This window comes from Lampetra fluviatilis, chromosome 1 (assembly GCF_964198595.1).
Source record: "Lampetra fluviatilis chromosome 1, kcLamFluv1.1, whole genome shotgun sequence".
NCBI classification, from domain to species: Eukaryota; Metazoa; Chordata; class Hyperoartia; order Petromyzontiformes; family Petromyzontidae; genus Lampetra; species Lampetra fluviatilis.
The window spans coordinates 39605720-39628852 of NC_136275.1; the positions used below are offsets into that span (position 1 = coordinate 39605720).

The 23133-nt window shown below is 45.5% G+C and overlaps 1 protein-coding gene across 1 annotated transcript in view; it reads left to right on the forward strand.

The window, feature by feature from the left end:
* Window positions 1-636: 636 nt before the first annotated feature.
* LOC144935895 (myosin heavy chain, skeletal muscle, adult-like) overlaps window positions 637-23133 on the forward strand; it is a 28034-nt gene continuing 5537 nt past the window's right edge. The window contains exons 1-34 of the mRNA XM_078862755.1: window positions 637-664; window positions 804-843; window positions 2114-2318; window positions 2748-2891; window positions 3265-3421; window positions 3878-3905; window positions 4293-4401; window positions 5957-6049; window positions 6153-6216; window positions 7237-7335; window positions 7879-7982; window positions 8480-8618; window positions 9532-9650; window positions 10383-10532; window positions 10714-10884; window positions 11515-11824; window positions 12584-12651; window positions 12809-12896; window positions 14340-14457; window positions 15460-15583; window positions 16176-16312; window positions 16558-16813; window positions 17120-17362; window positions 17591-17767; window positions 18369-18514; window positions 18636-18726; window positions 18872-19261; window positions 19500-19626; window positions 20199-20317; window positions 20981-21177; window positions 21474-21657; window positions 22248-22413; window positions 22546-22670; window positions 22802-23110. Coding sequence (XP_078718881.1) covers window positions 2124-2318; window positions 2748-2891; window positions 3265-3421; window positions 3878-3905; window positions 4293-4401; window positions 5957-6049; window positions 6153-6216; window positions 7237-7335; window positions 7879-7982; window positions 8480-8618; window positions 9532-9650; window positions 10383-10532; window positions 10714-10884; window positions 11515-11824; window positions 12584-12651; window positions 12809-12896; window positions 14340-14457; window positions 15460-15583; window positions 16176-16312; window positions 16558-16813; window positions 17120-17362; window positions 17591-17767; window positions 18369-18514; window positions 18636-18726; window positions 18872-19261; window positions 19500-19626; window positions 20199-20317; window positions 20981-21177; window positions 21474-21657; window positions 22248-22413; window positions 22546-22670; window positions 22802-23110 — 4947 coding nt within the window. The 5' untranslated portion in view covers window positions 637-664; window positions 804-843; window positions 2114-2123. The remainder of the gene's footprint in view (window positions 665-803; window positions 844-2113; window positions 2319-2747; window positions 2892-3264; window positions 3422-3877; window positions 3906-4292; window positions 4402-5956; window positions 6050-6152; window positions 6217-7236; window positions 7336-7878; window positions 7983-8479; window positions 8619-9531; window positions 9651-10382; window positions 10533-10713; window positions 10885-11514; window positions 11825-12583; window positions 12652-12808; window positions 12897-14339; window positions 14458-15459; window positions 15584-16175; window positions 16313-16557; window positions 16814-17119; window positions 17363-17590; window positions 17768-18368; window positions 18515-18635; window positions 18727-18871; window positions 19262-19499; window positions 19627-20198; window positions 20318-20980; window positions 21178-21473; window positions 21658-22247; window positions 22414-22545; window positions 22671-22801; window positions 23111-23133) is intronic.

Sequence of the window (23133 nt, forward strand, 5' to 3'; positions counted from 1 at the left end):
TTGTTTGTAACGAACGTTGCTTCTTGTGTATCTAGGTAAATGCACTGGTAAGTGAGCACAATAAAACAATAACGATGGAAAAAAATTAATATATCTTCACTGTTGTCAAGTAATTTTCGTTTGCTTTTTATTGTGAATGTCGCTTTGATTGGGATGACCGGCGTCAATAGGTAGTCGCACTAGGTACCAATTGCATATGTCTTATATTCGTATGATATGGTGCATGTGAAAATGTAAATGTTAGTGCCACCCCTAGCAATTGTTGGTTAAAGAAAACCACTGGCCGGGTAGTCCATATGTACAACACCTGTTTCCAAAACGTCCAAAAAGTCTGCACGCCAAAAAACTGTTTGAATACGCTGCGCCTCTGAATGTTTTATTTAATGTTGAAAGAAATAGAAGCTGAACAGCTATAAAATATACTCGGACTCATGACCGGCGGCCCGCGTCTATGGGCGTGCGGTGCTAGGGGATATTTTTAGAAAGCGCTGAGTTGTCGCATTTTTTTTTTTACCAGTGCAGGAATTGATGACCCCAGCCTTTTTTTAACACAATATCTCAGTAGAAAGTAATTCCGTTGGCCCAGCCTACAGCATCTCACAAAGTATATATAAGCCTCTCCTCACGAGCAAACGTCCGAGATCCTTGGTAGCTTCTTGCAAAGGTGAGTTCCGTCTTTTTCAAAGCCAATAAGTGTCGATAATCCACCACGCCCATGGAATGTGGTGATTTTATTGAAAAATATTACGTTTAAAATAAAAGACTGTATTAACGATTAATATTGTTTTTCTTTTTCCCCCAAGGGTTTTCAGTATTTGCTGTGATATAGAGAAGCCCTTCAACGTACGTATATGTAAAATAGCAAACAGTTTGCACTCACACTATGCTTTTATTTTTAAAAGCTTAAGGCATCAACATTGCCTGCTTATTCCGTATAAATGGTATCGCGGTGACAATAGCCACAAGTGCCTCTTGGCACTTTGCTTCTGCTGTATGTAAATTCTTGCAGGGTATGTGCTGGGGACCCTGCAGATGCTTCCGTGGTTGCATGTACAATGCAATTTGGATTTGCATCGCTTCTGAGTGCAACTACATCTCAACATGCTGTACAAAACCTTGGGAGAGGAGGCATATCCATGTGATTTATTTATACGAAGAGTCAATCAGAGGTTAGGGCAGGCAGTAGGTAATTTTGCATGAGATTTCCCCAGTTAAGAGTCATGTTTTTAGGCTTGTATATAGTCTCTAGAATTTGTATTCATGTGAACTATGGGCGAGCTTTGAAGACTATTGTACCAGCCAATGGTTTGCAGGGATTAAAGAATACGTGCTCATAGTTATAGGGGAATTTAATTAAAACGCATGAAAACCTTTTGATAACATTTGAATGCAATTGCCATCAACAAGCTCACTAATGATATCAGGCAACACCAAACAATCAGCATGATTGTGGAGAACACAAAAAAATCAATAAATCATCACACAATACGTCTCGACTGGCTTCTGGAAGTTCATCAGCCTGTATTATTAACCGAAGCTTCTGGAACAATGTCGTCCTGGAAGGCCATGTGGTCAATGGGTTGTGTCAAAAAAATACTTTAAAATGTTTACCTGAAGAGAGGGATATCGTAAGGAGACGTACTGTGTGCACATTTATTTTGTTAATAATTTCAAAATTTTATCCATATTATCTATCTCACTTTCATGAAAGGGGCAATGAAAGATGACTGACTTTTGCCCTATTGTTGAGCATGACTGGTAAATGATATTCAGATTGTTAATGTTTCGGGCTTTGCTCTCCAACACACCGGTTCGCTCTACTTGTAACAAATTGGCGCGTTCCGTTTACGTGACAAAGCTTACTAATTAGCTGTGTCGGGTGGTGGTGGCTTTAACGACACATTTATATATTTACGCCATCTAAACCCCCCTCCACCCTACCTATATTACGGAGCTCTCCGTGTATGTTGTCGGGTCGTACCACGCGCGCTGTTTTTTGGCACGATGTCTGACAACAATTTTTTTTATACGGAGCGGTGATATGTAAAAACAAAAACAAACGGTCATTTATTCATTTTGTTTCTCTCACCGCAATCCCCCCAAACACCTAAAGACCAGGCAAGATGGGAGACCTGCACGAGTTCGGGAAGGCCGCTCCCTTCCTGCGCAAGTCGGAGAAGGAGCGTCTGGAGGCCCAGACTCGCCCCTTCGACATGAAGAAGGAGTGCTACGTGGACGACCCGAAGGTCGAGTTCGTGAAGGCCACCATCAAGAGCAGCGAGGGTGGCAAAGTCACCGTCGACACTGAGACTGGCCAGGTATGCATTACGAAATGTGTTCCAAAGTTTTCAATGGCCATTATTTCGAGGATACCATTATATATACACATTTAATTTTATTTTTATGTTACAATGTATAAACAAATTCTTTGGGTCATTCGGTAAAGTAACGTAGATAGGTTCAAAGAAAATAACATAAACTACGATATTTCGATCGCAACACAAGCGTTCCTGATGACGACCGCGTGTGTTGCGATCGAAACGTCGTAGTTTTTTTTGTTATTTTCTTTGAACCTATCTACGTGACTTTACCGAAAGACCCAAAGAATATGAATTCCTGCAGTCACGAAAGCTTTAAGTCAATGTATAAACAAATCAATGTAACGACCGTCCTGGATTAATTCGGATCAATTACCTCAACAGTGTGACGTAAAATGTGTCTGACATGAGTTATTCTCTCCCCCGCAGACTGTGACAGTCAAGGACACCCAAGTCCACCAGATGAATCCTCCCAAGTTCGACAAAATAGAGGACATGGCCATGTTGACCTTCTTGAACGAACCGTCTGTGCTGTTTAACCTGAAGGAAAGATACGCAGCCTGGATGATTTACGTAAGGAACGGCACTCCGAGTTTCATGCACAGTATTGTGTTGCTGCTTGTAGTATGGGTTGCCCCCTGTCCTGGTGTTCCTAGGATTGTCCTATTTTTGACAGTATCCATCCTGGGAAATTTGCGACTCTTTAAACATTGTGAGCCATCCTGGGAAATCTGTGAAATCTGCAAATCTTTAAATATTGGCGTCGAGTTCTCCCCTCGACTGCTCTTGTGAGATATTCTGCTTCTTCTCACGATATGTCCGGGGGGTTGTAGCTTAGAGGTGGCGGACCCTACTTTGTTGAAATTGCTTGGGATGACCCAGTTCTGGGGCAACGACGCCGTGTGGGTGAGCGCCGTGTAACGTTGAGCGTCGTGCTGCTTTGTAGACCTACTCCGGCCTCTTCTGCGTCACCATCAACCCATACAAATGGCTGCCGGTGTACGACCCAATCGTTGTGGCTGGATACAGAGGGAAGAAGCGTCAGGAGGCACCTCCTCACATCTTCTCCATCTCTGATAACGCTTATCAGTTCATGCTGACTGGTACGTTGCGAACACACGCTTTGTCTCACTGTGGTGGCACGCGCAAGCGCTTATGGGCGGTCAAGTGAAACTGCCCAACTATTACTGCTACATAATTTAGACAATTGATGTAATTTAAAGGTGACGCTGATCATATATATCCACCTGTAAAATTATTGGAGATGGAACGGAATCATTCGCAAGGGACCATCGTCTCAAGAAGAGAGATAATTTTGGGAAAGTGATGGCTCCATGCCTTACGGAGGATAATAAGATGTGATGTAATACGCGTATATTGAGATTTGAGGGAGATACGGAAGCTTTTAAACGAAGTTGTGTTCTCAATAATGCATCCTTATTTTAGTGGGCTATCTATAAACCAATCACCCTGCATATAGAGCGCGATTAGTATTGTATTTCAATGTTTTAGTTTATAAGGCTGTGCATTACATATTCTGTAATTTATATCCCTTACAGATAGAGAAAATCAGTCTATCCTCATCACGTAAGTCATTTAACATTTTTTTACACGAACAATTCCTATAAAAAGTGATAAAAACTCGGCACGTTCATTAGTGACTATGCCTGAAAATGATGTTTTTCTACAGATAAATAACAGCCACCATCCCTGGGAAATGGGTCCTTCTTCGTAGCGCATGATGGGCCGTGCGTTGTTTAGTTTTGCTGTTTGTCCATCGTGCACCATTGCCAATGGCAGTCACCAAATAATTTGGTTACATTCCATCAACAAGTAGCACTGCGCCCAGCGCATCCTGGGGGTGATATGACACCGGGTGCCGTCTGTAGGAGAAACATGTAATTTCGCCCGGGCACTATGAATGCAGCTACCGATCCACAGTGACCGTTTTTTTTTGGTATTTTCCGTATCTAGCGGAGAATCCGGTGCTGGTAAGACTGTCAACACGAAGAGAGTCATCCAGTACTTCGCAACAATTGCGGCCCTGGGCGACGCCACCAAGAAGAAGGAGGAAAGCAAAAAGGTAGGTTTTTTTCCCAACGTTTTAATAGTAAAAAATGCGACGTTTTAATTCCTTTACACCATTGGAACCTCATTTGCTAGTAAAAAAAAATATGATAATTGGTTTTTTATCCTTTTATCTGGCAACACAACTGACACCTTTTTTTTTTATAAGGAGTCATGTTTGCATAGACGCCTTTTGGCGTCATCTGGTCCAACACCATGTGGGACTAGGCTCTAAGGAAAGCTGTCTCGGGTGTGGACCAATCAACTTCAAGGACAGTGCATACATTATCAGAGTTATGTTTTTTGTTTGCATTATGACTGCAGGTATTGTGGTCTATGCACACATGACTCCTTGTAAAAAAGGTGTCAGTTGTGTTGCCAGATAAAAGGGTAAAAAAACAATTATCACGTTTCAATTCCTGTTACAACGTTGTTAGTCTTCACGACGGGCTTAAGCGACGGCAGTTACTGTCACTGACGCGTACTCGTTCGTGGACACTGGATACGTACATGCACGTGGAGGCTGGCTCAGGGCTGATGATGGGACGCATTGAGCACGTACGTTACCAGCCAGAGATGCATAAACTTGCCAACATTTATATTACAATGATAATACTTTGATTCTACATCGCGCCATTCATGCCGACAGCATGTGCACACGTGAACAATAATGCATCGTGGAGGTCAGTTGAGATAGCGAGAACACGTTCTAGTTTGTATCAGAATAATATATGATTACCACCCACTTTTTTTGTACGATCAGGGTGCAATGTGTGGGTGAGAAGGCTTACCTCTTAACTTGGTCAACGACTCAATGTGGGCTTCCTATGGGTGTTACTGTGGGTATTTCCCCTTGCAAGTCACTTGAAACTCATCAGATCACGTGATGAGCTGCAGTGGTGGTGCTGGTCCATTACGGGCCCAAAAAGGAAATATATTTGTTTGCGATTTCCCCAATTCAATTGTATAAACTCCTAAGCGAAATTACAGAAGAGACACGGACAAGATAAAGATGTGTCGCGAAATAAAAGAAATGCAGACAAAGACAGAGATGTAACGAGATGAAAGCGATGTAGACCAGATATAGATCAGTTTAGATGAATTCGCTTTCATGTTAATTAGATGTTTTAATTTTTTAAAAATAAGGATCTGAATTCTGGCTGATGCTCGATACACCGCTATTCTTTCACGATACCCAGGCCCCCTGCACCTGCATCAGGCCCGAAGATGTTGCTTACTTTGCTTATTCATAATCAACGTTTTTGGGTTTAGATCGCGTTATTTATAAATGTGTCGTAACCCTCCACCACCCGACACGGCCAATCAGTAAAAAAGTGTCACTAATTTGTCTTTTGTCAACGTGACACTTTTTTACTGATTGGCCGTGTCGGGTGGTGGAGGGTTACGACACATTTATAAATAACGCGATCTAAACCCAAAAACGTTGATTATGAATAATATTGGTCGCGAAAGCCAACGTGTTAAACTACTTTGCTTATTGTTAACACCGACGGTGATCTCTTTTTCCCCCCCAAAGTCAATCGTGCTCATGGTTTGGTTTCACTCAACAGGGTACCCTTGAGGATCAAATCGTCGAGGCCAACCCTTTGATGGAAGCATTTGGTAACGCCAAGACCGTGAGAAATGACAACTCGTCGCGTTTTGTAAGTGAGACAACTCGCGCAGGCTTTGATTTGTTTTTCTTTTTACACGCAAACGCCACGAGTGCGAGTATCATGTCACTAAACCGACGTTGTCCCCTCACAGGGCAAGTTCATCAGAATCCACTTCGGTGCCACGGGAAAACTATCATCCGCAGATATTGAAACTTGTAAGTTAGAAAGCATGCACGCATACACAAATATATTCTATTATTTGTCAATTGAATGGGGTCGTCATTTCATTTAGTTGGAGTGATGTGCTTATATGTAAAGCATAGCCTTTATATTCAGGGGATATTAAAAATAGATATTTTTAAAATGTGGGGTTTATTATTTGATTACCTTCTCAAGACTCAAATAAATGAAAAAGGAACTTTAAAATGTGTCAAGCCTGTTGCATGCATTGGTAGGGTAATTGCAATATTTTTTTTTTAATTTCTAAATGCCAGCCATTCTGGGCACGGTTTGCTTGATTTTTATGAATAATTTGCTCCAAATAATCATTAAATAGTTCATTGCATATTAATAACAAGTGATGGCTGTGCTGCAATACTTAATAGTATCTCTAATTTGAAGGTATTATTGTAAACAGATAAGCTAGGTAGTCTTGGCTGCATACTCACTTACCATGGGCACATCACAATATTCTATTGCTTGAATAGGCCTTTGTGTGTCCGTGTCTTAGTCAAATAAATCTTTAGTTGGAGAAAAACATGCATTATTGTATATTTGGTAAATATGCTTAATGTGCAAATATAATAAGAAAACAGTTTAGTCTGTGTGTCCAATAACATATATATTAAATATGTGGACAAAAGTCTAATTGGCAACCGTTTAAACATTAAAATATAGGTTTTTTTTAACAAAACATATTCTTTAATCGATAGGTCACATGCGGTGGGATAAAGTGTGGGTACTCTCACCTCTGCCAAGATGTCTTGCTGTGTGGAAGAGTAGGCCAATACCTTCTAGAGGGGCCCTCTAGTGGAAGCGTTATTCCCATAAGTGGTGTAAGCAGGACATTGCAGGGCTGCACCTTTACCTTTTCCTAAAAAGAAAACAACAACAACAATGCATTTGAGCCTACATTGTTGTGTAAAACATACTTTAAAGCGGATTCAGTAAACGTAAGACATAACACAAATCTTCATCAATGTGATTTTATTAATTTTAATGACACTGATTTTCAGATCTCCTGGAGAAATCTCGAGTAACATTCCAGCTTCCAACAGAAAGGAACTACCACATTTTCTATCAAATTGAATCTCAAAAGAAGCCAGAACTGCTGGGTAAGTTTTCACGAGAGGTTTGCTTTTTATTAGATTTTCATGGGTAAAAGAAAAGGCGTACTCATCTTTTGAAGTTTCAGTTTTTTGTCAAGACACACTCTTACGGTATCACTCACCTTCATAGGTTTTTCTTTTTAAATCCTTTATATTAAGTTTACTTGCTTGCTTGCGCGCTTACGACCGTGCAAATCTTTCGGTCGTTTTTTAACCCACTTCCCGTGATCCAATCGAGCTGACATTTTGTACACAGACTCATTGTGCGTGACAATTAATTTTCGTGAAAATTTTTTTCCAAAATTTTCCACTTTTTAGGGAAATTTTTTTTCATATTTAATTTAAAATACCAATGTGATCAAAATGAAACTCTTACTCAAGAAAAACAGAAATGAATAATAAAATAAAACCGATGCCACGCATATAAAGGATTTATAGTGAAAAACTTTGTTTTTACGGGTTAATTTTTGCATTTGAAGCATGGATCGCAAGTTTGTTTTGCCTATCTTACAACTGAATTTTCTCTCCATTTTATATCGTTCCTCACAGAAATGCTGCTCATTACCAACAACCCATACGACTATGTCTTCATCAGCCAGGGTGAAATCACCGTGCCGTCCCTCGATGATGGAGACGAATTAATGGCCACGGATGTGAGTCTTGTCACGTAAATCATCAATTCACGTTGATTACATTTTTCATCTGGCCACAGTGGAGCTAGGCCTTGACTTTTGGGTATGGCCGGAGGAGCTCATTGGCGTACTGCATTGCCAACCCCATGTACAACTTCTCCCACGATATCGCCTGCATTGCAACGTTCATTCTCAATGGTTATGGACGATAACGTTGCTGCACTTTGTTGATTTCATTTGTTCAGCGTTTATTGGTGTAACGACAAAAATGAAAGCTTAACTAAATTTACACTGCTTTGTCATTACTCACTCTCAGCACAGATTTGCCCTGGATGTTTGATCTCTATATAGCAAAACATATGGTTGGTTTTCAGGATATCGTGGACCTTAATTATTATTGTTTTATTTCCATTGGTCCTAATATATATGCACACACACATGCAGAGTACAGGCAGCGGTGTTGCGTTACATTTTAACATCCTAATTATATCCTTGTTTTTCTTTTCTTCCACGTACAGAGCGCCATCGACATCCTGGGCTTCACCAACGATGAGAAATTGAGCATCTACAAAGTGACCGGTGCCCTCATGCACTACGGCAACATGAAGTTCAAGCAGAAACAGCGGGAGGAGCAGGCGGAGCCCGACGGCAATGAGGGTACAGCGAACTTGCAAGTGCAGAAATGAGAATTTCCATTTCTCCCCCAATTACCACCGGCTTTGTCTTCCTGTCCCCTAATGGTATATAATTTGGATACCTGATGCACGAATGGAGAATTAAAAACTCTCCAGTAGTAGCGTGCGACTGTGGTCATCCACAGCGGAGACCGTGTAACGTAGAACGACGCAGTGTCCGATCCACAAATACGATGGAGACACGGCAGCGATGATTCACTACTCCGCTACTGCTCCTGATGCGGTTATCTGGGCTTGACCACCTGATTGTGAACTTGTAGTCGTTTGCTCTGCATCTACATCAGCAGCCGTACGAAAGAAGTAAGAATAAAATAGAATTTGCACGGCACGGTGGCACAGTAGGCAACACTCGTGCCTCACAGCAAGGCATACCTGGGTTCGATTCCCTGCTACCTTTCTGTGTGGAGTTTGTATGTTCTCTCTCCAGGTTCTCCGCTTTCCTCCCATAGCTAAAAAAAATACACACACAATATAGCTGATATTAGCCCAAAATATCCCAATGCTAAAATAATCGCTTAATGTGGATCGCGCGTATCAACATCGCCCCCCTACTGTGAAAACTTGGCAGGAAACTTCAGAAAAGAGTCTTGAGACTCAGTGAGGCTTTCCCGGGTAAACAAGCGAAGTAATACTCATCTGTACAGCATTATTACTTTAGTTATTTCTCCCCTATTTACGAAATCATTTTGGATATATATATTACAAAGCATCCCTCATATATGTCATAATCCTGCAAATAATCACGTGAAGCTCAGCACTTGGTTGTGGAATATTAAGGTAGGCTTACATTTAGCCATTGTATGAACACAAATCAACAATTTTCTTTTTTTAACACAAAGGTATTGCTCCACGTGTTGTTGTTGTTGCTGTTTCAGATGCTGACAAAGCGGCCTATCTCATGGGCCTCAACTCCGCAGATCTCCTCAAAGGTCTCTGCTACCCCAGAGTCAAAGTCGGCAACGAATACGTGACCAAAGGTCAAACTGTCCAGCAGGTACTGTGTGATCTTCTCTGCCGTCCTATTCCGGACAGTGGTGGCTAAACATATCGGTGGGGGGGGGGGCACAAAAAGCCTCTTGGGGATGAGGGGAAATGGCGCGTGGAGAGGGAGGGTGTGTGAAGGTTATCATCTTAATCGTTACGAGCAGATAAGTATTGTTAGGGTTTCCTACTTGCTTCACTCGTGGGGCATAGCCTCACCAGCCCCTGAGTACGAAGCGTCACTGATTATGGACTTGATTATGAATTAAGCTATTTTTTGCGGTGTATCAGTTTGATCTTCTACTTGATGCAGTTGCATTATTAGTATTGTTATTGACTGGTTTGGTACTGCACACTTGTAATCCACCGCTTTGGAGGCAGGGTTGATAGATGCACAGAGGTTATCTGAAGTTTCTATCCACGCAAATACAGGGTTTATAGGTGCACAGAGGTTATATGAAGTTTCTATCCACGCAGATACAGGGTTTATAGGTGCACAGAGGTTATATGAAGTTTCTATCCACGCAGATACAGGGTTTATAGATGCACAGAGGTTATCTGAAGTGTATACACTTTGTAAAAAAAAGTTGTTTTAGCTACTTCAAATGTGTGGCGCTAAAACATAAATTGCCAAATGTCCTCGTGAGACACGTTGAATATTTGACGGAAGGGACAAGAAAGTCGACGATAAAACAAATTGAAGACAATTTTGCTCGTTAACGGAAAACTTTCTTATTCTGTGTAGGTGCACAACTCAGTGGGTGCCCTGGCAAGATCCGTGTTTGAGAAGATGTTCCTCTGGATGGTCATCCGCATCAACGAGACCCTTGCCACCAAATTAGCGAGGCAACACTTCATCGGTGTGCTGGACATTGCCGGCTTCGAGATTTTCGACGTGAGTGCGGTCTGCATTGTTCACCCTGCACGTTTAGTGTGACGTTTATATCCGCGCATCTGGTGAAATATCGAATTAAAATCACTCTCTCGAGCGCTTAGCATAATTGGATAACAAAAACTACAATAGAAGATAAACCACATTGCTCTGCGTGCCAAACGCCTCTCTGTCCTCTCCACAGTTCAACACCTTCGAGCAGCTGTGCATCAACTTCACCAACGAGAAGCTGCAGCAGTTCTTCAACCACCACATGTTCGTGCTGGAGCAGGAGGAGTACAAGAAGGAGGGCATCGACTGGGTCTTCATCGACTTCGGCATGGACCTGCAGGCCTGCATCGACCTCATCGAGAAGGTTCGAGCCTTGAATGCCGTGGCGTTTTAGTGTTTTGCAACGGCCAGTGCTGCGCTGTTATTCAAAAGAGAGACGCTTCGTATGTTATAGCCACGGTTGGCGAACAAGAGTTATCCACGGTCATGCCGGAGGTATCATGTGCGTTCTGGCACACTGGGATGATGCCGTTTTATAACGGTGAACACACTGGACCTGGCAACGCAGAGATGTGCCAGCTCGATTTGAACTTCTGGCAAGGCAGTTGATACAACGGGCACATTTTTTTTTGTTTACATCGTCCTGCCACTGTCCACCCAGCAGTATAAATGTGTACAACCACACTTAGTTCGGCAGGCCGATGCGGTGGGGGTGAAGCGTGGATGCTCCCACCCCTTCCAAGATGTCGATGTGGCCAGTGTGGAAGCATTGGATAAAATATCCCAGAGATAAGTTTTCTAGAGCTCCTCCAGTGGAGCCATTTCTGACAGCAGTCACGTGAGCAATTGCAGCGATGCACCTTTACCGTTTACGTTGCGTTAACCCATCGCAGACCTCTGGTCTCTGTTTGCCGATCCTCTTAATTTTCAAGCCCACTGCGTGACAAAGCCTGTACATGTGACGATACTAAAAATGCTCATCGTATTGTTTCAGCCCATGGGCATCATGTCCATCCTTGAGGAGCAGTGCATGTTCCCCAAAGCCAACGATCAGACCTTCAAGGAGAAGCTGTACGACCAGCACCTCGGCAAGAACCAATTCTTCCAGAAGCCCAAGCCGTCGAAGGGAAAGCACGAGGCTCACTTCTCCCTCGGCCACTACGCCGGCAACGTGGACTACAACATCGGTGGCTGGCTGGAGAAGAACAAGGATCCACTGAACGACTCTGTGGTCCAGCTCTACCAGAAGTCAGCGCTGAAGATGCTGGCAGCTGTTTACGCTACCTATGCTAGTGTTGATAGCGGTAAGGATTTCCCATACGAAGTAGATAAATTAATGTCTTAGAGGTTCTAAACATTTCTGTAGGTGTATTTTTTGTAATGCCTAATTGTAAGACATTGTCCACTGCCCGAAATCTTAAAGAGCCACTTTACAACATCATTTAAAAAAAAATCTCATGCTTTAATTCGAAGCCCCTATTTTTGTCAATCCACTGCTGGACGACGGCCTCCTCACCCCCTCGCAGGTCTTGCGGTTTATTTGACCATACTTCACCGCGCTGGTCAGTGCTGGTTGGTGAAGGCATGGAGCGCAGATGCTGGGGGCTTCTGAACTGAAGAGCACCAGCGGGTTTTGCTGCAGTGCCTACTGACGACGATGTAGCCTTGCAGCAGCCTGCAATGGCAGCTTTGTGCAGGGTGGTCACCCATCCAAGCACTAGTCCAGACTTAAATCTGCTTAGCTTTCAAGGTCTGATGAGGTATAAGGTATATTTTCGGTGATTTGGTTACAAGCTTGCTTTGATTCGGAATGCTTTTGGAAGTGGTGATAAGCTTATATTTCCGGCCCGTAGAATTAGTTGAAAAAATTTCATTTTCGCAGCGTGCTTCCTAAAAACGTACATTAGATTTGTTACGACCCTTCACGGCGAACACGCAAAACGCATTTCTTTCATACGGAATCGAGCTTGATCTCTGGACAAACGCGTGGTTCTTTTTTGGAGCACGTTTAGCTCAACGCGTCCCCCCCCCCCCCGTTCTGTTTCCGTGGCTCGTTTGTGTAGACACCGGCAGCAAGGGAGGCAAGAAAAAGAAGGGTTCCTCCTTCCAGACCGTGTCTGCCCTGCACAGGGTAATAAAGCGACACGGGAACACGTGACACTTCACGTTGGCTTCACGTCAGCAATTACAAAAAAACTGCGCTGAGCATTGCCGCCGACTGGACGCTGCATTCGTCCTGCCGGGAGAAATATTGAACTTGCATCCGTTGCATTATTTGTCGTTCGCAGGAGAATCTGAACAAGCTGATGACCAACCTGAAGACAACTCACCCCCACTTCGTGCGTTGCATCATCCCCAATGAGACCAAGACTCCCGGTTTGTTTTGCAATGCCCACGCTGACAACTCTTACGCGCAGCAATGCCTAAAATAGCATTTTTGAATCGGTACAAGCAACAAAGGAAAACTCAATATTTCAATAACCCATGCAGCATTTTTATTTGAGGTATTCTGATGTTGTCATTTATATTAGAAAAAACCCGGATATTATTGACCAAATGTTGGGTTTCTCCCTTCGCTTTCACTGTACAGGGGTTACTCTTTGGTTCTTTCGGTAAAGTCACTTATAAAGATAAAATAATAAATTAAATAATAGCATACGACGTTTCGATTGCAACACAAGCAATCATCATCAGGTATAAATGAAATAGCAACAAAAATCTAACCAGAAAACTATAGACAGACATATAAGCAGACAGATATCACAGAGATACATAGAGAGAGAGCAACACACAGGCACACAGAGAGAGAACGTCTCTGTGACGAGGCCTTAAATAGAGAGAGGGGGCGGCGGAGAGAGGGAGGGGTTAGCTCCAAATTAAGATTGTACAGGGGTTGACAACAGTGCCACCTGTGTTTTGTGTAGCGCAGATGTGGCCAGGAGCATGCGTGTGGGAGGCAGACTCAGAGTCTTAGTTCAGACTTGGGAATCCGAAGAGCTGTGAAGCTCTTTGTCGGTTTAGCGCTGCTGCTTCGATTCAATATAATAGTAGTACAGCCGTTTAGTTTGGTTAAACGTGTGTATTAAATAGGGTTTGGACAAAAATTATAATCAAATCTGTAAATGACGGGAAAACCCATAACAACAGGAAAAGCGCAGTCCGGAAAACTAAAGGTTTCAACAACACACAAACACATGCACTGTTGTGTATAGAAAATACCTCGCAGCCTTTAAAGTACCTTTCAAGTACTGTATTATGCAAAACCACTTGTTCCTCAGGAATTGCATTGTGGTCATCTCGTCGAAAGTCACCATCGGTAAATTTAGCAAATGTGACTAATCAACAGGCAGCGGTGAGACAATGGCAGCTGCAGACCGGTTTCGTCATTATTAGGACTCATCAGTACAGCCACCAAGACTCACCGAATCCAAACCTGCCTCTGTGAAACCTCGTATCTGTAGAGACCCGGCATGCACATTGCGGGGGCGATTTTGGACCAAAACGTCAGCACACAAAAACCTACTCTCCTTCCAATGACATCAGGCATCCTTCACGTCTGCTATGAAGCAGATGGCACGGACATTATAGCAAATACACCCGCGGCATTAAGCAGGGCGGCCTGCCGGATCCGATCCACCGAGTCTCTGCAGCAAGCGGCGAACTCGCTGCCGCTGGGATGTACCACCGCCGGAGAGATTGAGTCTGTAATGTCACCGGTAACCAACAGGGAGCAACGACTGGGATAGGCTGTCTCCAACTACCGATGTGTGGCTGCATCCCCGGTGAGGGTTATTGACCTGTCGTGCGTTCCATCTCCAGGTACCATGGACAATATCCTCGTGATGCACCAGCTGCGTTGTAACGGTGTGCTGGAGGGCATCAGGATCTGCAGGAAGGGCTTCCCCAACAGGATCGTCTACGGTGACTTCAAGCAGCGGTGAGTGCAGACAGACGTGGGACGTCGTTGTAAACTCGACCGCCGTGTCCTTTGGGGCTACGTAGGTCACAATCAGGGCCCGATTAAGATTGTGTAGGCCCCTAGGCTCCAGGTACTGTGAGGCCCCCAGTAATATTTTCCAAAGGATAAAACAAGTTAAAGACATTTTATTTTTATTTTTACAAGGCTAACAACAAATAAAATTCGGCATTCACAAATTAAATAACTTTTCACTTAATCTCTGGAGGCCCCCTCCAGCTGACGGAGGCACCTGGGCTGCAGCCCTTAAAGCCCCCGTGCCTTAATCCAGCCCTGGTCACAATACGTAAAGGCCCCTCTGGATATTGTCACCGTTATTGTCACTGGCAAAGTACGATGGAGCAAAAACCACGGCATACCTGAGAGCGAGGCTGCAATAAAGATGAAACTGATACAAGTCCACTCATATCCTCCATTATAAACGGTCGCTTTTGTACACGACTGAAGCTGTTGAAGCCCCAGCAGTCTATTATTATTATTTATTTTCAATAAATTATTTTATTATTTTGACCCACTTATTACAAATGTGCTGTCAGCATCATGTCACAAGAACCCCATTGTACATTTGCACTACGTGGTGTTGTTTCATAGTCACTGTGTCAATGATATTCAAAGCTAATTACAACAGATTTATTTTGTTAACATGTAATCACTTGCAGAATTATAGACCACCCCCCCCCATCAGCAGAACATCTCTTCTCGAATGTATTCTGGTTTCAAGAGGTTTTACTGCAGTCGTTAATGACAGGCTGCATCTCACTTCACTTGAGAACTCCATATGATCATGGCTGACTCACTCGATTAGAATCTGTAAGTTGTTGCTCTGCATCTAGAAGCCAGGATCCGAGCGCTACAACTACAACCTCCGAAACACATCCAGCAGTCTGTCGTTACAGGTTGTGCCGTGCAAACCGCGAGCGTTAGCGTCACACGTGAACACGCGTGCTCTCTCGTGCCTCGTAGGTACCGCGTGCTGAACCCCAACGCCATTCCGGAGGGACAGTTCATGGACAGCAAGAAGGCCTGCGAGAAACTCATGGCCTCTCTGGAGCTCGATGACACTCAGTACAAGTTCGGACACACCAAGGTATGCAAGGCCAATCCGTGTGTAGTATTTCTGCCGTTGTGTGTCTCGTGTAGATTCTACTCTAATCCGGTTGTGAATGTAAACCGAGGGTTCTTTGAGGGTGTATAGAATCAGAATATTAATTTATACTGGAGGAATCTGATGAGATATGGAGATCTTTTCACAGATGACCAATAGGTCACAGTGAAGCTCTCATAAATTAGAACGATTGCAAGATATAACAACAATTACTTGGTCACAAACATGAATCACGAACATTGGAAAACCATGATAATTGGTATTTTACCCTTCTATCTGGCAACAAAATTGACACCTTTTTACAAGGAGTCAATTTTGTTGCCAGATAGAAGGGTAAAAAACCAATTATCATATTTTTACTGGCAAATGAGGTTCCCATAGTATTGGAAAACCACACAGCTATCACCGTCCCACCTCTTACTGACAAACAAAAATTATAGCAAGAAACCTCCTGAAATGGAGATTTATCAGGCTCAATGAAGCATTCCTGGTTAGACAATCGTGTTCTCCAGCATATTTTCAGTTTTGCCACTCAGGCCGATACTCACCTACTCACCAATGCCGTGTCTCCCAGGTGTTCTTCCGCGCCGGTCTCCTGGGTACCCTGGAAGAGATGAGGGACGACCGCCTGTCCCTCCTGCTCACGCGCACCCAGGCCCTCGCTCGTGGCTACCTGAGCCGCGTCGAGTTCAAGAAGATGCTGGAGAGACGGTAAATAGGAGCTGTTGTTTAGTCTTCCTGAATGTCTTTTTTTTACACAGCAACAATAACAGCCGCCATTCGCCACTAAGTGGCGGCGACGACACCGTGGCGCTTGTGCCAGGCTATGTGCACGTTGAGGCACACACACACAGACACATACACACATTCAACAGCAAGCCACTCTCTTATACAATAATTTATGTAACTATGGACAATGTCACGTCATCTTTGTGGTTCGTTGCTTCTTCCTACAGCGAGTCTCTGATCATCATCCAGTACAACATCAGAGCCTTCATGGGTGTGAAGAACTGGCCGTGGATGAACCTGTACTTCAAGATCAAGCCTCTGCTCAAGTCCGCCGAATCCGAGAAGGAAATGGCGAACATGAAGGAGGAGTTCATCAAGACCAAGGAGGCCCTGGAGAAGTCGGAGGCCCGGCGTAAGGAGCTGGAGGAGAAGATGATCTCCGTTATGCAGGATAAGAATGACCTGCTCATCCAAGTCCAGAGTGTAAGTTCGCACTCATTACTGTTGGTTAAGACACCTGAGTGTGATGTGAATACACTGAAATGTGACTCTTGCAGAGTTTGATGTTTTAATATAAAGTATTACAATAACATGAAATGCCTCGATTTGGATAGTTTTTGTTGTTATGTATTAATAATCATGAACCTTAAAGATATATTAATATTCCTGTAATCTAAAGTCTGCTACAGTCTGAGTGTTGAGTTATGTTTGCATTCTCTACGTCTTGTCCAAAAAATGTAAACATTGAGGTGCCACGTCAAATCAAATCAATCCCTTCTCTTGACGCAGAGCGAGGAGACCCTGAATGACGCAGAGGAGAGGTGTGACCAGCTGATCAAGACCAAAATCCAGCTGGAAGGCAAGATCAAAGAATTTCAAGAGCGAGTCGAAGAGGAGGAGGAAATGAACGCCGAGATGACTGCCAAGAAGAGGAAGCTTGAGGACGAATGTTCCGAACTGAAAAAGGACATTGACGACCTCGAGCTGACGCTCGCTAAGGTCGAGAAGGAAAAACACGCGACCGAGAACAAGGTGAGTGCGCCGCATTCGCAGATTATCCAACGTGCTAAGCACAACGCGGCCCCGAGACAACAGCCAAAAATGAAAGGCATTCAAATCGATCGGCTGAAAGTGGCTTGTCCTCTAAATGCGCCTTTGTCCATTTTGACTCTCCTCTCCAGGTGAACGCGTGTCCGCTTCGCCACGATCACATGTTCTTCTTGCTTCATTGACTCGGCTTAATTTCTTTCTCCTCTCCAGGTGAAAAACCTGACCGAGGAGATGGCCGTGCTGGACGAGAACGTATCCAAGCTGACGAAGGAGAAGAAGGCCCTGCAGGAGGCGCACCAGCAGACGCTGGACGACCTCCAGGCGGAGGAGGACAAAGTCAACTCCCTCACCAAGGCCAAGGCCAAGCTGGAGCAGCAAGTGGACGATGTAAGATCTCAAAATTATTTTATCGTTTTAGAAGGGGGGGAGGTGGGGGGTGGTGTGTCTTTGGTACAGCATTGACAAGTGACATACACGCGCAGAAGCACTCGTACCAAAAACTCAACACATTAGGCTTTAACAATGCCCTAGAAGGGAGAAAAAAAGGATATTCCGGCATCTCTCAAGATGCGCGTGATCATCTCCCAAGGTGTGATCAACATAGAGGGACCGAACCGAAACGAGCCGCGCTTGGGCAACAACACGGAGAGCGTGGGAACCCAGTCCAGTGCAGTGCGAACAGCACATGGTGCAAGACCGATTTTCCCTTTAACAGCGCACACCTTCGAGATAAAAAAAACGTCAAAGCGAATTTAACGTAACGTATATCGAATTCCTTCCCTTATTCATAAGTCACGGTTTTAGGAAAATTCCGTACCTCGAGTTGCCTTCAAATGAGGGATGACTGTATAATAGAGAACATTTTCAGGCAATGTCATTGCAGAGAGATGGTCATGCATGGCTTGCAGTTTTAAGAATGCAAGTCTTCGTTCGCGATGCTTTTAACGACAATGATGCGCCTTCCACGCTCTCCCCTTGACGCATCCAGCTCGAGGGCTCGTTGGAGCAAGAGAAGAAGGTCCGCATGGACGTCGAAAGGACCAAGAGAAAGATGGAAGGGGACCTGAAGCTGGCCCAGGAGTCCCTCATGGACCTGGAAAACGACAAGCAGCAACTGGACGAGAAGCTGAAGAAGTACGTGCTCCTGTTGCCCTTCATCCCGCCAATACGCACCTGCGTCACTCTCAGCTTGCGAGCTGCACATTGACTAACTAACGGCTGGCGTGATCTCCCCATTCTTCTTCTTGTCCATCAGGAAAGACTTTGAGATGAGCCAGCTGAACAGCAGGATCGAGGATGAAGTCAGCCTGTCCGCTCAACTGCAGAAGAAGATCAAGGAACTGCAGGTGGATTAAGCGAGCGTGCCGGCACAATGGTTTAAGAGTTTGCACGAACGTCGTGCGTTCCTTGAAGTTTTTTTTCTGGGAAAATAGTTTGCCGCGGTTTTGTGTGTTGTTGAACTGCAATGGTAACACCGGTCTTCTGCCGCAGGCCCGCATCGAGGAGCTGGAGGAGGAGATCGAGGCGGAGCGTGCCGCTCGCGCCAAGGTGGAGAAGCAGAGGTCCGACCTCTCTCGGGAGCTGGAAGAGATCAGCGAGAGGCTGGAGGAGGCCGGCGGAGCCACCTCGGCTCAGATCGAGATGAACAAGAAGAGGGAGGCCGAGTTCCAGAAGCTCAGGAGAGACCTGGAGGAGGCCACCCTGCAGCACGAAGCCACGGCCGCCGCCTTGAGGAAGAAGCAGGCCGACTCCGTGGCCGAGCTCGGGGAGCAGATCGACAACCTGCAGCGCGTGAAGCAGAAGCTGGAGAAGGAGAAGAGCGAGTTCAAGATGGAAGTCGACGATCTCAGCAGCAACTTGGAACAAGTCACAAAAGCCAAGGTAACCTTTTAAAATACAAACTTCATGAGCAGGTAACACTGAGGTCCTAAGTTAGAATGCAGGTGATTGCGAACCGGGTTCTCAAGTGCAGTGAGTTGATGATCTCAACCCAGTTATTAATGGCTGCACACACAAAAAATACATGATATCAAATTTGGTTCTGAACTTGAATTTGGAATAATTCTAACTTTGATGTGTTGAACCTAACAATGACGTTTACGCATCTTTTAATGCGCAGGTCAATCTTGAAAAGCTCTGCAGGACAATTGAAGACCAGCTTTCTGAAGTGAAGACCAAGGAAGAGGAACAAATTCGTTCCATTAATGATATTAACACTCAGAGGGCTCGGCTGTTGGCGGAGAACGGTATGCACATTTGTTTCCCCTCTGTCTAAAGGCAGGTTCTTGGCTCAAGCCTTCTCCTTAGAGTCCAACATCATCCTTCCTCTTTTGTTCACAAATATTCCTTTCCGTTGTTCAAATCGACCTGTAGCCCCTTCTTTTTCTGTCTCTTGTTATTTTACCCAGAATCCTCCATTCTAGAGCTTGCTTCGGCAAGGTTTTGCTGTCTGACAATGTGCCCCAACAAGTTTACGCCGCCTTCCTTTAAGAGTCTTGGATCAGATTTCCTCCTTCCTGAATCTGTCAAAGTACCGACTCATTCGTTTTCCTTTACCCTCCAGCTGATAATGTTTCAATTTTACTCTACCGACATATCAAAACTCAGTTTACAGATATGTTTCTTTGCGCATTGTCTGGCTTTATGCAGGGCACGCCAACACTGCGTACCGTAGTAATCACATAACGTTGATGAAAAAGGCAATTACGTTTTTTTAGTTGCCAACACTCGTAGAAATTTAGCGACGATAATGCCAAACACGGTGCGTGAAAAAAAAAAGATTCGCCTCACAAGTTTGCGTCTGTGCATTTTATCACAGGCGAGCTTTCAAGAAAATTGGAAGAGAAGGAAGTCCTTGTGGTGCAGCTTTCCCGAGGGAAGCTCTCCTACACACAGCAGGTGGAAGACCTCAAGAGGCAACTGGAAGAGGAGATTAAGGTGCGTGAAACAGCTGCCTCTCGGGCAAGGAGATGTTTAATTGACATGTGATGCAAGGTAAAAGGTGTAGCCCTGCCATTTCTTGCTCGTGCCACTGGCCGGCAGGAGGACCTCCAAAAGAGAGAGCTCTAGGGGGGTATGTGGCTTACACTGATCTTGGGGTAGCTGGGATAACCCATAACCGTACCCACAAATGTGGCGTTCCCCCACTTGCACTGCTGTAGGTATATATGAACGATTAAACTTCTTTCGCACAGTACGTATAGCCAACCGCGCTAATCGGGGTGATTTAGAGGCCGGGGAAATTTAACGATGCTTGCCCCATTTTGTCAACCGCCGCGCCTGGAGATTGAACTGAATGGTGACCTCCCGAGCACAAGTCTAGTGTGCTCACAGTTACGATAATGGCAGCAAATATTACGTCAACGAAAACAAAGAGCAGGTGCTGGCACCAAAGACAAAATACTGCAGCGGCAGCATAAGCAAAGTGTCTGCCTTCGATGAAAGAAATGGGTGCGCAGAGCTGACATTTTAATTTCAACGCTTCGACACGGATCGACATGGTAAGAGACGAGCATTGACGTTGACCTGGACACGCCGCCATTGCACTGCCATTGCGCCCTACGGAGCGAGCTCACGATCCGCGTCTCTGCGACCGTGCAGGCCAAGAACGCCCTGGCCCACGCCGTGCAGTCGGCAAGGCACGACTGCGACCTCCTCCGCGAGCAGTTCGACGAGGAACAGGAGGCCAAGGGCGAGTTGCAGAGGGCCATGTCCAAGGCCAACGCCGAGGTGGCCCAGTGGAGGACCAAGTACGAGACCGACGCCATCCAGAAGACCGAGGAGCTGGAGGAAGCCAAGTGAGTAGTCACTTCACATTTGAACGCATTGTCGTACTTCTACACCACCAACGACACCTTCAACAGCCTGTACCAACCGGCGTGGTGAAATGCAGTGTAATGGTGAGGCCCTCATTCGGCGGTGGAGTGACACAACGGCTGGGACTAAAACAGGCCTTGTTTTACAACGCGCTCGCGTCACCTTTGCAAGAGCCTTGCTCGCTACGGGAGTGGCGCGAATACCGGGGCGCGGCTAAATGACAACGTCGCTCTCGTCGACGCGAACCCGACGGTGTCCTCTTGTGCCGACCGTGAAGGAAGAAGCTGGCCGCCCGTCTCCAGGAGGCGGAGGAGCAGGTCGAGGCTTCAAACTCCAAGTGCGCCTCCCTCGAGAAGACCAAGCAGCGTCTGATGGGTGAGGTGGAGGACCTCATGATCGATGTGGAGAGGGCCCACTCAGCTGCCGCTGCCCTGGATAAGAAGCAGAAGGCATTCGACAAGGTAATGGCCCCTGACCCCACCCTCAGCGGCACGTGTCGCGTACTGCTGCTGATGAAGAAGAGTCCGCATGTGCACGCCGGGCAGGCAGAATGTAGAGTGAGTTGGTACAGTAGGGGAGCACAGGTGGTGCATCGGCCAGTCATCTCGGTCAGTCGACCCATGGCACCACCTTGGTCTGTCCCGTGACCTCCTGCCGGCGGGCGTTCGACAGTTCACGTGGCCTTAAAGTGCACATAGCTTGGCACAAGCGCCGTGGTGATGTCACCGCCAGTTAGTGGTGAATGGCGGTTGTTGTGATGTTGAACTTCCTTTGCACCGTACGTAGCAAACCGTGCTAATTGGAGGTGTGAAGGAAAGACAACGAACTAAAGAAAAATAGCAGTTCTAAAGAAATGACTTTTCAATCTAGATTGAAAAATGCATAGCTCAAAGTGGCTTCCTAATATCGGAAGTAAGAGCGTTTCAAACGGCCGCGGAAGTGCATCTGAAAGATCGCGATGCGGTGACCGCCTTTGTTCGATGGTTGGCCAAAAAAAAATGACGTCTTGCGTAATTAACCGATGTGAATATTTTCTTTCAAACCGCGACAGGTTCTGTCAGAATGGAAGCAGAAGTATGAGGAGAGCCAGTCCGAGCTGGAGGCGTCTCAGAAGGAATCGAGATCGCTCAGCACAGAGGTCTTCAAGCTTAAGAACGCCTACGAGGAGACGTTGGATCATCTGGAGACACTGAAGAGAGAAAACAAGAACCTGCAGGGTAATGCAAATGTGACAAAACGTTCCCTTGCACAGTGGGCGAAAACAGACGTCGCTCTGTTGGTGGGGGGAATACAGACACAAGAGTGGACCAATGAGATGCTTCATTTGGCGTTTCCATCTTTCGTTCCAGAGGAGATTTCGGACCTCACGGAGCAGCTCGGCGAGAGCGGAAAGGCCCTGCACGAGGTGGAGAAGAGCCGTAAGCAGCTTGAACAAGAGAAACTTGAAATCCAAGCAGCTCTCGAGGAGGCAGAGGTAAATGCACCGGTAGAAACGGGGGGACTTGAAGTGAATCCAGCTGACGTGCTCTTCCAATCACCAGTCGGTAAAGTCCTTTGATTGCGAAGGGTCATTAATGCATTTTCCTTATGTTTTGTTTCTAAAAGGCGTCTCTTGAGCACGAAGAAGGAAAGATTCTTCGTATCCAGCTCGAGCTGAACCAGGTGAAGGCAGACATTGACAGGAAGATCGCCGAGAAAGACGAAGAACTCGACCAGCTCAAGAGGTCGAACCAGCGCACCGTGGAGTCCATGCAGGCCTCGCTGGACGCGGAGACCAAGAGCAGGAACGAGGCCCTCAGGCTGAAGAAGAAGATGGAGGGAGACCTCAACGAGATGGAAATTCAGCTCAACCACGCCAACAGGCAGGCGGCCGAGTCTCAGAAGCATCTGCGCAACGTGCAGGGACAGATCAAGGTAATGCTCCGCGATTGCTACTG